Genomic DNA, 11,756 nt, shown 5'->3' on the forward strand with positions numbered 1-11,756 from the left:
GGCCCTCACGGGCGAGGCGGGCGGCGAGGAGGCGGCGGGCGAGGAGCGCCGCATGGCCGAGCTCACCACCGTGCGCGGCGACGGCGGCGCCTTCTCGGACAGCGACGACGGCGACGACGGCCCCGGCACCGACACCGAGGCGGTACCGGCACCGGCGGCATCGCGCGCCGAGGAGGCCGCCCGCGGCGGCGCCGGCGCCCTTCCCGTGCCCGGCAAGGGGAAGCCGTTCCGCTGCAAGCCGTGCCAGTACGAGGCGGCGTGCGAGGAGCAGTTCGTGCACCACATCCGCGTGCACAGCGCCAAGAAGTTCTTCGTGGAGGAGAGCGCCGAGCGGCAGGCGCGCCGCAAGGAGCCCGACACCGCCACCAACACCAGCAACGCCGGCGAGGACGTGGACTTCTCCAAGGGGCCCATCCGCTGCGAGCGCTGCGGCTACAACACCAACCGCTACGACCACTACCTGGCGCACCTGAAGCACCACAGCCAGGCGGGCGGCAGCGAGCGCGTCTACAAGTGCTCCATCTGCACCTACACCACCGTCAGCGAGTACCACTGGAAGAAGCACCTGCGCAACCACTTCCCCCGCAAGGTCTACACCTGCTCCCAGTGCTCCTACTTCTCCGACAGGAAGAACAACTACATCCAGCACATCCGCACGCACACAGGTGGGAGCCCCCACTGCCCTCCGGCTCCGTGCCGGTGGGATTGGGGGTGACAGGAGATGGGGGCGGCGCGAGGGAGCGGCCCCAGGGCTCCGCCGGCGCTGCAGCCGCTCTGCGGAGCGGCCCAAAACGCCTTGGAAACACCCAGCAGGAGTTCAGCGGTTGAGGATTTCTGCAGGCACTTAGCGTAGCACGAAGGGAGTTAACMAAAAAAAAGGCGTTTTGGGGGAAGTTTTCTCCCTTTTCCTTCTTTTTTCSCTTTATCCTGTTGGAATCTCCGTGTGCGGAGGGTGTTTGTGTGGAAGGGGCGTGCGGGAGTCCCATGGGCTGCCCTGGCCCCGCAGCCGGCACTACATTCCCGCTCCCCTTGACTTCCCATAGAGCCAATGTCCACGAGTGCYGCCTGGCAGGTCAGGCACAGCCGGGGCCAGGGACCCAGAGCAGCCGGGAGATCCCGACCGGAGATTCCCGCCCTTGGGCCACCTGTTTTCGGCTCCTAAAGAGCCATTTAGAAGCAGCCCCCGGTGCCTCCGGGTCCCCTTGCAGCCGCCGAGGGGGTTGCACCCRCCCGGTGTTCCCGGAGAGCGCCGGGATGATGGGAAGGGTGGGATGGGGGCGCATGACCAAGGCCCAGCCACCTCCGGAGCTCATGGACATGGTGTCGTGTTGGGATGGACACCCCGGGCGGCCCCACAGGCGCCAGCCCTGCAACCCGCCCTGCCCCGGGGCTCGTCGTGGCCTTGGGCCATTCCGAATATCCGTGTCCTGGTGGATKCATCCCCTTCCTCCCGGAAACCTGCGTGGTGGCGGGTCGGGTTCCTGCAAATCCCCCACGCAGGAMCTGGGCAGTGGGGCAGGGGCCTCCTCAAACGCTGCTGCTGCTGCCCCTTTGCTGGCAGGCGGTTTTGCCACGCTGGACATCGCGCTTTCCCACACTCCAGCCCACGCTCCCTGTGCCCGTAAAACTCGGGAAGGGAAGCGCCAGCCCCGGTGCGCACCGGCCGCTTCCCTACTTCCCAGCACAGAGCCTCCCACCAGGCGGGAGCCTCCCGATCAACCCAGGAGAGGCGGCCGGTGCCTGCGGAGTGGCCCCACGTTCCCGTGCTCCCCGTGCTTCCCACGCTCCGTGCGTTCCCACGTTCCCGTGCTCCCCACATTCCCCGCGTTCCCGCGCTCACGGCCGCGTGTTCTGCAGGAGAGCGGCCCTACCAGTGCGCCGTGTGCCCCTACTCCAGCTCGCAGAAGACCCACCTCACGCGGCACATGCGCACGCACTCAGGTGGGTTCCGCACCGCGCCGGGGAGCGGGAGTGGGAATGGGAACGGGAACGGGCGTGTCCCGGGCAGCGGGGCCGCCCCACGGCAGCCTCTGCCCGCCGTGACCTGTTCTCCGTTGGTTTCTGCTCGCGCCCCGGCCCGGGCGAGCGGCACTGGCTCCCGTTCCCGCAGCCGAGGCTTTAGGCCGGGATCGGAGGCTGCTCCTAAGGGCCGTGGCGGGCGCCACCGCCGCCGGCTCCAGAGCCGCTTCCCGCCGGGAGCGCCGGGYGTGGCCGGGCTCTCTGGGCGCGCGCGGGTGAAACTGCAATTTATCCAATGTCCATTTCCGTTTCTCTGCAATGCATTCAATGGACCAGTGGGGTATGGATCCCATTTGCTAATATTACTGTAGCGAGCAGCCGGCGGGTACGTATGCACAGCCAGACCCCGTGACGTTGCTCCCGCCTGTCTGGTTGCGGATCCCCCCCCTCCCAGCCCTGCCCTCTCCTCTTTTATTCCTTATTTTTTTTTGGTTTTGGTAACGTTTTTGTTGTGTCTCGTGGACGTGTTTGTGACTTGTGGCCTCCTCATTTTGCCTCTGCTTAATTTGAAAGGCGCATGGAGAAACTCTCCCTTCCTCTTCCTTTCCATCCGCTTCCCCCCTCCTCTCCGTGTCCCTCTTCCCGGGAAGGAATTATTTCCGTGCTCCGTAATGACCATCTCTCCCCCCACCATCCCCGTCCCCTTCCTCCCGCAGGCGAGAAGCCCTTCAAGTGCGACCAGTGCAGCTACGTGGCCTCCAACCAGCACGAGGTGACGCGGCACGCGCGGCAGGTCCACAACGGGCCCAAGCCGCTCACGTGCCCGCACTGCGACTACAAGACGGCCGACCGCAGCAACTTCAAGAAGCACGTGGAGCTGCACGTCAACCCGCGCCAGTTCCTCTGCCCCGCGTGCGACTACGCCGCCTCCAAGAAGTGCAACCTGCAGTACCACATCAAGTCGCGGCACCCCGACTGCTCCGACATCACCATGGACGTGTCCAAGGTGAAGCTGCGGACTAAAAAGAGCGAGGCCGAGCCCGCCGAGGCCGACAAGGAGCAGCCGCGGGGGGACGCGGGCAGGAAGGGCGAGCGGGCGGTGAAGGCGGAGAGGAAGGAGGCGCCCAGCAAGGAGAGGAAGGCGGCGGGCGGCACCGGCCAGGTGACCACCCGGAGTCGGAGATCGGCCGCGGAGAACAAGGAGGCGGAGGGCAAAGCCGAGAGGGGCACCGAGAAACCCGGCAGGGCGAAGAAGAGCAAGAGGAAGGCCGAGGCCGCTGGCTCCAGGGAGGAGCCTTCACATGAGGATGCGCCAGCGGTGACGAAGAAGAAAAAGAAAGTGGAAGCCAAGGGCAGAGAGGGCCGGGAGGCTCCGGGGAGCGATGCCCTTGCGGAGGAGGAGGAGCCGCCGAAGCCAAACTCATGCCCCAAGAGGAGCAGGAAGAAGAAAGCTCCCAAGAGCAAGCACGGCAAGAGGAGCAGCAGGGCTGGCGCCGAGAAGCTCGAGGAGGAGCAGGACCGTGCAGAGGCTCCCAGCGCCGTGGAGGATGCGCACGGGGAGCCAGGCACTCCCCAGGACAGCAGCCCGGAGCAGGAGCTGGAACAGGAGCGGGACCAGGAGCAGGAGCTGGAACAGGAGCAGGAGCTGCAGCAGGAGCTGGAGCTGCAGCAGGAGGAGAAGCTTGAGCAGAAGCTTGAGCAGGAACTGGAACAGGAGCATGAGCTGAAGCAGGAGCAGGAGCTTGAGCAGCAGGAGCCAGTGCTTGAGCTGGAGCAGGAGCTTGAGCAGGAGGAGCCAGAGCTTGAACAGGAGCCGGAGCAGGAACTGGAGCGGGAGCCGGAGCAGCAGCCAGAGCCAGAACAGGAGCAGGAGCCGGAGGCGGCAGTGGCCACCGCGGGGCCGAGCGGTGCTGCGTGCGGGAGCCGCGTGCAGGACCCTGCGCTGCAGGAGCCGCCGYGCACGGAGCCGGCAGAGCAGGAGGCTCCCGCGGCAGCAGGGGATGGAGGAGACGGCGCCGCGGAGGAGCGGGAGGCCGCGGAAGCCCCCGGTGCCGCGTGCCCCACGCCGGATCCCCCGGCGGCGCCCGGCTCGCCCTGCACCGCCCGCCCGGCCGCCGGCGACCCGCACGAGGTGGACGAGGACGAGGGCATCCACAGCCACGAGGGCAGCGACATCAGCGACAACATCTCCGAGGGGAGCGACGACTCGGGCCTCAACGGCGCCCGCTCGGCGCCCGAGGACGCGGGGCCCAAGGGGCCACCGGGCGCCGGCGCCGCCGCGGGGACCTTCGTGTGCATCTTCTGCGACCGCGGCTTCGGGCGCGAGGGCGAGTACAGCAAGCACCTCAACCGCCACCTCGTCAACGTCTACTACCTGGAGAAGGCCACCCAGGGGCAGGAGTAGCGGCCGCCGCCGTCTCCAGCGCCATGGACGTACAGCTCGTGTACACACACTGTAAAGTTTTGTTATTTTTCTTTTTTAGCACCATTTGCTTTAATTAGTATATATTTTTTTTCCCTTTTTCTGGAGTTGAAAATATTTTTGGGCTGAGTCTGTACGGTGAGCGCAGCCACCGGAGCTCCCGTTGGAGGAGGCAGGAGGGCTGGCGCCGCGGCCGCCTGTGCGGTCCCTGCAAGCACCAGACCCTGCACCAGTGTCCCATAGCCGGGGCTACGGCTTCCCGGGAGCCAGCGGGACGTTCCCAGCGCCGTCCACGTCGCTGCTTTCTGCCCTCGCAGCCCGTTGCCCCTCTCTTAGTTCTTCACGTGGTCGCRGTGCTCCGAGCGTCGACCTCCCCCAAGTTTTGGGGCTCTGTTTTCCTGCTCCGGAGGGGAGGAGGGTTCCTGTTGCATGGAGGAGCACTTTGTAAAACAAATCCAAGGTGGCTGGCAGCGAACRTGACTCTTGGAGAGAATTGTGATTGTGAACATACATTTCAGACCCCCCCTAAGCACGGACCGTGGGCCAAAATCCGGAGCAGTCCTTCCTGCTTTAGACTGGAGAACCTCTGTCTCGTTGGATATCTTAATAACTATGATGTATAATTGGCTTTGTTTTGGGGAGCAGGTTTGCTCCTCTTTATTTTCTACTCTTGGGTTTTTTTTTTTGATTGTGCTTTAAGGGCTTGAGATATTGCACATTACGTTGTTGATCTTTACCTATGCAGTTGAATCCTGTAGGAGTAGCGCTTGTGCAGGACGCGAACACTTTATACTTGCATGTTGGGTGTGGGTGGTGTGAGCCCCGCTTTCCTCGGGAGCCCTCTGGATCCGCTGCCTCCCGCGGGCCCCTTTCCTGCGAGATTTGCCTGCCGCTCTCCCTGTTTCCCGGGGTGTCTTTAGCTGTGCGTGAAATTGCTGAACTGTTTGGTTGTGTATTTTTGACTAGCTTTAAAATTGTATAGTTCTTGGGTAAAAGTTACCAATGCAAGTTCAGAACACTATTTTGGATTGCAGCCTGCCATTTTCCTGGGTTTTATCCCTTGGAAATGTCACTTGTGATTTTTTTTTTTGTTTGTTTTCTTTTTTAATATGTATACAGGATATTAATGATAATTTATAATTTGGGATCACCGGGAAGCAGAGCGACGGCTCTCATGGCTCAGGTGCCACAGGCTCTGCAGGGCCGGGGGATTCCAGCCCCTTCCCATCTCCGTGGTGGGCACCAGTCAAACTTCCCAGGCTGGAAAACGAGCAGAGCGGTAGCGCCGGGGTACATTGGCCTGGTGCATTGGTACCGAGCGGCTTGCGCACGGATAAATCCAGAGAAAATAAGGAAAAAGGTAAAAGGACCGGTAAGCAAGGAAGCTGGCGCCGAGCCCTGCGGGGCGCCCTGCTCCTCATCCCGTGAGGTGGCCCGGGATGGTCTCGCTTCCCCACGGACGCGGGRCCTCCCCCTTGGCCAGGCCAGAGCGTCCGACCCTTACCGTGGCTGCGACAATCATCGGCAACTGGAGATCGGGTTGCGACTCTATTTATAATGCCGAACGTTGAGAAAGTGAGCGTGGCTTGGATTGTGTCCCCTGCCCCGAACAACTCGGAGAGCGAGGAGCGGGGCTGGGGGTCCCGCGCGGCACGCAGCRACCCCTCTCCTTGCTGCCTCCAGGCCCCACACGTGTCAGCAGGGCCGGGTAAGGCAGCAACGTGGGTACCCAGCAGCGTCCAGCCTGGCTCCCGTTGAGTGTTCGACGTGGGGTGTACGGCCTGGGGAACCCCTGGAGTGGGGCGGCCCCCTGGAGCAGCGATTCCCACCCCCAACACCATTAACTTGCTCTGTGCGGGCTGTGCCGTTCGCCCGGCGTTGAGGTCGGAGCCGTGCGGCTCGGTGGGACCCCACGACGCTGCTCCGGAGCCAGGAGCAGCCTTCGTCCCTGCTGAGATGCGACCCAGCCCGGGAGGGACCGGGACGGGCAGCCGGCGGGGAAGAATTCATCCCCCCGCAACTGCTATTGCTGGATTTCAAACATCCAGGCTGGAATTCCCAGGCATCTAACAGAAAGAGCAATGTTTAACTGAGAGGCCAGTTAAGATGTGGTAACGTCATTGATTTCAACAGACTTAACGTAGCCGAGGAGCGTGGAGCGGGTCCAAGCGTTGCCTTGGACGGCGGCTGTGCGGATACGGGGCGCGCGCCGGCAGTGCCGGRATGCGGGGCGCTGCGGGAGGCGCTCGGCGTGGGTATGTGTGTCCCTCCGGAGCGCCGCACGCCTCCGTAGGCTGGCACCGACACGTGATGTTGGGTTGCACCATGTTTGATGCTTTTACAGTGCAATACTTGTATTCTCGGAAATAAACCAAAGGTAATTTCTTTTTTTTTTTTCCCCCCCTCATGCTCTTTCTCTCCTGTAGCGCGCGTGGCAGCCTTTTCTACATTTGTAATAGATGTTAAACCAAGCCAGATCGTACAGCCTGTTTTTACCTAAAACCTGTATAAGCCTTCTGTCCAAAACGTAGTGTAAAGTTAAACTAAGTCGCATTATGTTAACCCTTACACGTGTATTTTCCTAGTTCTGATTAAATAAACTTTATTAAGGAACGCGTGGCTCCCCACTGTGCTCTCCTCCTTGGGCAGCAGCGCTGTGTGGAGCGCGGGGCACCCGGGATCACATCCCAGCAGGAGCGAGGCTGGAGACGCCGGCTGCCGGGAGAGGAGCTCGGGGTCAGCGCGGGCTGCGAGGGCAGGACACGCTCCTGCTTTCCCTTTTCCTCCTTCCTCAAGGCCAGGGCTGGCTGCAGCATCGTGAAGGACCGGGGCAGGTCTCAGCTGCGGCCGCCCCTGCTCTGCGTTGTCCTTCCCAGGCATCCCRGTTGGCCCACGCGGAGCTGCAGCCCCAGCGCACAAAGAGGCGGCGTCGAGTGGCCGGCGCGGGACCAGCCACACCAGCGATGGAGGGAGGAGACCAGGGAGCAGCTGTCCCGGAGAGCTTTTATTAGCTGCCCAGCTTCAGAAACGCTCGCAGAGCTACAGCCACGACCCGACACGGCGCTCGCAGGAGCTTCCTCTGCCCACGCGTGAGCAGCCCCGTGAGCTCCCCGTCACCGTCCCCATCCCCAGAGCGGCGCCGCATTCTCCCCAGGCGCTGGAGGTCTGGAAGGAGCCGAGCTCAGGTCAGTCTGTGACACAYGGAAATGGTGGCGCTGCTGACAGCCAGGAGGCCGGGCCGGGTGAGACCGTTTCTAACCGCAGCAGCAGATGTGCAAGGCCCTGCTCTACGTGCCGGGGCAGGCAACAAAATTTCCATCCTGCTTTTCCAGGAGGAGGAGGAGGGGAAAAGGGCAACCCTTTGGCACTGCTGCTGCCAGCAAGAAGCCACATTTCACCTCCTACAAGGCACCAACTGTTTGGCGCATCCGAGGTAGCTACAGTTCAGCAGTTAGACCTGGCCTTGCGGGGTCCGGCCTGCTCTCCACAAGGTGCTCGTGTTTCGGAAGGCCTCAGAGCTTTCCTGAGCATCCACCACCAACCAGGTTCTCCAGAGGCTCTTTCACCCGCTTCTCCGGGCTCCCGTTCCTATCTGTTCCCTGAGGCTTTCAGGTTTTCCACCAGGGAAGGCGGCTTCTTGGTCCTGTAGGCAGCAGTGCCTGGGATGCGGGCACCTCTGATGTTGGGGATGTGGGGCAAGAGGGGCGGCTGCCGCAGGGACAGCGCAGCACCCTCGGGCATGTGGGCTCTCAGCAGCAGCTTCTGCTGCGCGTGGGCCGTCACGGCCACCCAACCTGCGGCAAGGAACAGGCAGCGTCAGCAACCGGGGTCCCTCGTTCCCCCGAGGGACCCCCACACCCCTGTGCCTTGGCCGAAAGCCCTCCGGGCTGCCCAGACTCGGTTTGAGAACCCCAGCTGAGAAGGCAGTAAGTGCGGCATGAAGCAGCACCTGGAATTCTTCCTGGTGACCTTGGAGAGACAGCAGGAACCACTAGGGACACAAAGGAGGAGCCTACAGATCTACAGCCCCTTCCCTTCCACTCATGCAAGAGCCTGCACAGAGAGCCGGCGCTTGACCGCAGGCATCCTGCCTGGGCCCGGTCGTGCCCCTCCTGCTGCTCCTGCAGCTGGGTCCCCACAGGCACTCCGACCGCTGCTGACAGCCTCCCAGCAGGCAGGGCTGCAGCCCCCTCCCCACCAGTGTTTCGAGGCTGCAGACCCTGCAAACGGCAGTGAGAAWCCGCTGACTTGCCTGCGGAGGAGAGCTTGATGTCAGCGACGGCCTCGGTTGCACCGATCCCTTCCAGTGTGATGTCCTGGGGCACAAGCCGGGGGAACTCCTTCATCCGCTCCTCCCCGCCCATGGGGACCTAACAGCACAACCGGGAGAAAGGCTTGCACAGCTCCGGGACGCCTCATCTCTCCCCACCCGCACTGCTGGGGAGCTGAAGGTATCGCCCGTCCCTTACTCCCCAAGAGCCGTCTCGGGTGCCCCTAGGAGAGTCACCCCAGGACAGCTAAGAGGACGAGCACAACGGCACCCATCCATGCCCAGCCGGGAGCCTCCCAGTGACAGGGCCTTCCCTGCAGCAGCCGGCACCCCCAGCTGGGCAGGAAAGCCCAAGCCGCAGGGAGCAGAACACCCAGATCCCGCCCAGCGGGACAGCCTGCCCGGAGCACCCGGCCTGCGCCCTCACCTTCATCAGCTCCTTGCCCGCGTACTTCTCGTACACGGCATCTGCTTGGCTCAGCGTGGTCACGTGCACGGGCAACAGGTTCGAGGCCATGACGGTAAACCAGGCGGATTTTTCTCCCTGACACACATCAGAAGAAGAAGGTGCCACTTAGGGTAACAGAAGAGCACCCCGGACTCCTCTCTCACGCTCTGTCTCTGCCCTACGCCGTGGAAACCTGATGGGTTTTCTCCTGCGGGGTCGCTCTCCCCGCCAACAGCCCCTGTCCCGGGCCRGGCGCTGCATCCCTGCGCTGCCAGGACGGCCCTCGGCTGCTCGGCTCTTCCCCATAGCATCCCACCACCCTCACCTTCCTGCTTTCCCTCCAGGAGGAGGCTGAGAGCATCCTCGGCCAAGGACTAATCCAGCATTCCCACAGCGATCCTGGAAACGCAGGGCCTGTCCTGTGGCCCCTGCTCCGTTATAGATCCTCCTTCCCAAAACAGGGCACGCTACTGAGAAGGGCAGCAGCACTGGGCTCAGTAGGAACCACTCCTGGAGGTAGTTCCTATGGGGGCAGCTCCAAACTGCTCAAAGAAGCTTCCTACAGAATTTCCAACACGTGGAAGAAGGTAAAGACCCTTTACAAATACTTTCTTTTCAGCCACTGAAATCCATGTGCATCTTTGGTAAGTTTCTCAGAGAACTCCCTGTTAGGACAAATGCCCCTGTTTTTCTCTCTTGGAAGGGAGCTTCATGAAATAAGGATATCTGGCCAGTGCCAGAGCCTTCAGCTGCAATTCCCCACCCTAACATACCTTTACTTTAYGGGGCGCTTGATCAACAACCTCATCTCATCATCTCAAGAGCAGCAGATAACGGAGGAGGGAGAAGGCCATGGACAGCCTTTCATCATGTGGTACTGAGGGATGGAGGAAAGATTTACAAAACCATTTCTGCCCCTACCTCTAAGTAGTCTATACGTGCCAAGGCTGCCAGGAACAGGACCATTTCTGGCTTGAGGATGAAGGTCCGTGGAACGATGGCCCGCATGGGCAAAACCAGCTTTACTTCCTTGTCTGTCAGAAAATTCAAAAGCTGCAAAAGAAATTGCACAGCTGTGAACTCCTTCCAGATGTCCCAATGGGAATAAGCAATACTTCCTTGAGGGGAAAAAACACCGGAACAGTGTGGAGAACACGGAACGTTGGTCCTCCAGCTCCAGTGGGCATGAGCAGCGATAACTGGACGCGGGAGCCAGGCCCCTCCGGGAGACCAGGGATTGTGGTCCGTGAGCAGCGTGTAGCGATGCAAGCGCCGAGGAGGCGCCTGCTCCCCAGGCTGACAGCACCACCYGGAGTTTCCAAACATGGGGAACGGCAGCGGAAACGGCCCCCCCMGGACGCCCCAGCCCCAGGGGAAGCCAGGCTCGCATGGCAGCCTGGCAGGGAGGACGCAGCCTGTTTCGGCAGCAAGGGACCAAGCTTGGCGGGTCCTGCTGCTGTACTCTCCCCTGGCATCTTTATCTGAAAGGCAGGGAAGCTTCTGCTGTGGATTCTGGAGCACCAGGAAGCTGCCCTACCCCACGCAGGCTTCCTGATGGGACCAGCGATGCCCCCTACAGATGCAGAGCTTCACAAGAGAACACAAGGAAGCAGCGAGACAGTCCACCGAGGAGCTCTCCCACCTCCTCATTCCTTTCAGCTTTCCCAAGAAAGGGCCCTCCAGCTCTGCACAGGAACAGCAGCGCTGATGCATCAACGCTCCCCTCCGAGSCGCTGCTCTAGTGAAGCCCCATGCGGGACCTACGCAATTTTCCCTCATGATCCCTGGRGTGTCGAAGCACCAGCGGGCATCCTTCACTTCGTTGTACGAGAATTCCTCCTTTTCCACCGGCTTCCGCGGGGAATGGCCAGGGTCTTCATCCACGCTGTACGAAAGCAGGTCAGGATCGAAGTCAATGACGGGTGTGGGCTTCGACCGCTGAAAGGTTCTTCCAACTCTCCCTGGATTAAAGCGAAAAGTTGCCTGGTAATTAATCTMATTCGAAAACTTCCCTTGGGTGTTTCACCCTTCCCTGCTTTACGTGCCTAAGAGAAGGGGCATTTTTCAGAGGGTGGAAAGCAACATGCTGGTGGGCAGCACCCTTGCAGTGCCCTAGGCAGGCACGGTGCCTTTTGCCAGACGATACTCACCCACCAGGTAGCCTTCCTTTTTGAGGCGGTTCAGGTACTTGTGCTCTTCATCACTCAGCTGCTCCTCTGTTTTTTCTGCCTCTGCCCTCAGACGCTCCTGTCTGCGGAAGATTCTGTCGCACGTAGGGTTGATGATGGGGAATTTTAGCAGGCCCAGCGTTGTTCCTGGAACAGGAACAAACGGAAAAATGAGGCRTTGGTCTCCCCTGCTACCCATCCCACAGGCTGGCCCGTCGCTGGGCACCCACCTGGCCATGGCGACACGGTGGCGCAGTGCACGACGTCGGGCGCGCGCGACTTGCAGTAGTCGGAGCGCAGCAGCGCGTTGAAGAGCGCCGACTTGCCGGCGTTGGCGGCGCCCAGCAGGTAGACGTCGCCGGCGGCGCGCCACGAGCGCTGCAGCGCGCTCACCAGCCCCTCCACGCCAAAGCCCGTCTTGGCGCTGACGAGGCGCACGGCGGCCAGCGGCGCCCCGCGCAGCCCGGCCCGCGCGCACGCCGCCTGCAC

The 11,756-nt window shown here is 62.0% G+C and overlaps 2 protein-coding genes across 2 annotated transcripts in view; one reads left to right on the plus strand and one right to left on the minus strand.

Annotated features, from left to right (window-relative positions):
- The window catches only part of REST (RE1 silencing transcription factor), an 8,697-nt gene extending 1,734 nt beyond the window's left edge, over positions 1-6,963 (plus strand). The window contains exons 2-5 of the mRNA XM_026046480.1: positions 17-665; positions 1,858-1,941; positions 2,676-3,579; positions 3,622-6,963. Coding sequence (XP_025902265.1) covers positions 17-665; positions 1,858-1,941; positions 2,676-3,579; positions 3,622-4,363 — 2,379 coding nt within the window. The 3' untranslated portion in view covers positions 4,364-6,963. The remainder of the gene's footprint in view (positions 1-16; positions 666-1,857; positions 1,942-2,675; positions 3,580-3,621) is intronic.
- Positions 6,964-7,509: 546 nt separating this feature from the next.
- The window catches only part of NOA1 (nitric oxide associated 1), a 5,292-nt gene continuing 1,045 nt past the window's right edge, over positions 7,510-11,756 (minus strand). Inside the window, exons 2-8 of the mRNA XM_026046481.1 lie at positions 11,498-11,750; positions 11,250-11,414; positions 10,864-11,060; positions 10,021-10,152; positions 9,079-9,195; positions 8,634-8,751; positions 7,510-8,175 (exon numbers count right to left, since the gene is read on the minus strand). Coding sequence (XP_025902266.1) covers positions 7,970-8,175; positions 8,634-8,751; positions 9,079-9,195; positions 10,021-10,152; positions 10,864-11,060; positions 11,250-11,414; positions 11,498-11,750 — 1,188 coding nt within the window. The 3' untranslated portion in view covers positions 7,510-7,969. The remainder of the gene's footprint in view (positions 8,176-8,633; positions 8,752-9,078; positions 9,196-10,020; positions 10,153-10,863; positions 11,061-11,249; positions 11,415-11,497; positions 11,751-11,756) is intronic.

Source organism: Nothoprocta perdicaria, unplaced genomic scaffold, assembly GCF_003342845.1.
Source record: "Nothoprocta perdicaria isolate Ctin4 unplaced genomic scaffold, notPer1 scaffold_445, whole genome shotgun sequence".
Classification (NCBI taxonomy): domain Eukaryota; kingdom Metazoa; phylum Chordata; class Aves; order Tinamiformes; family Tinamidae; genus Nothoprocta; species Nothoprocta perdicaria.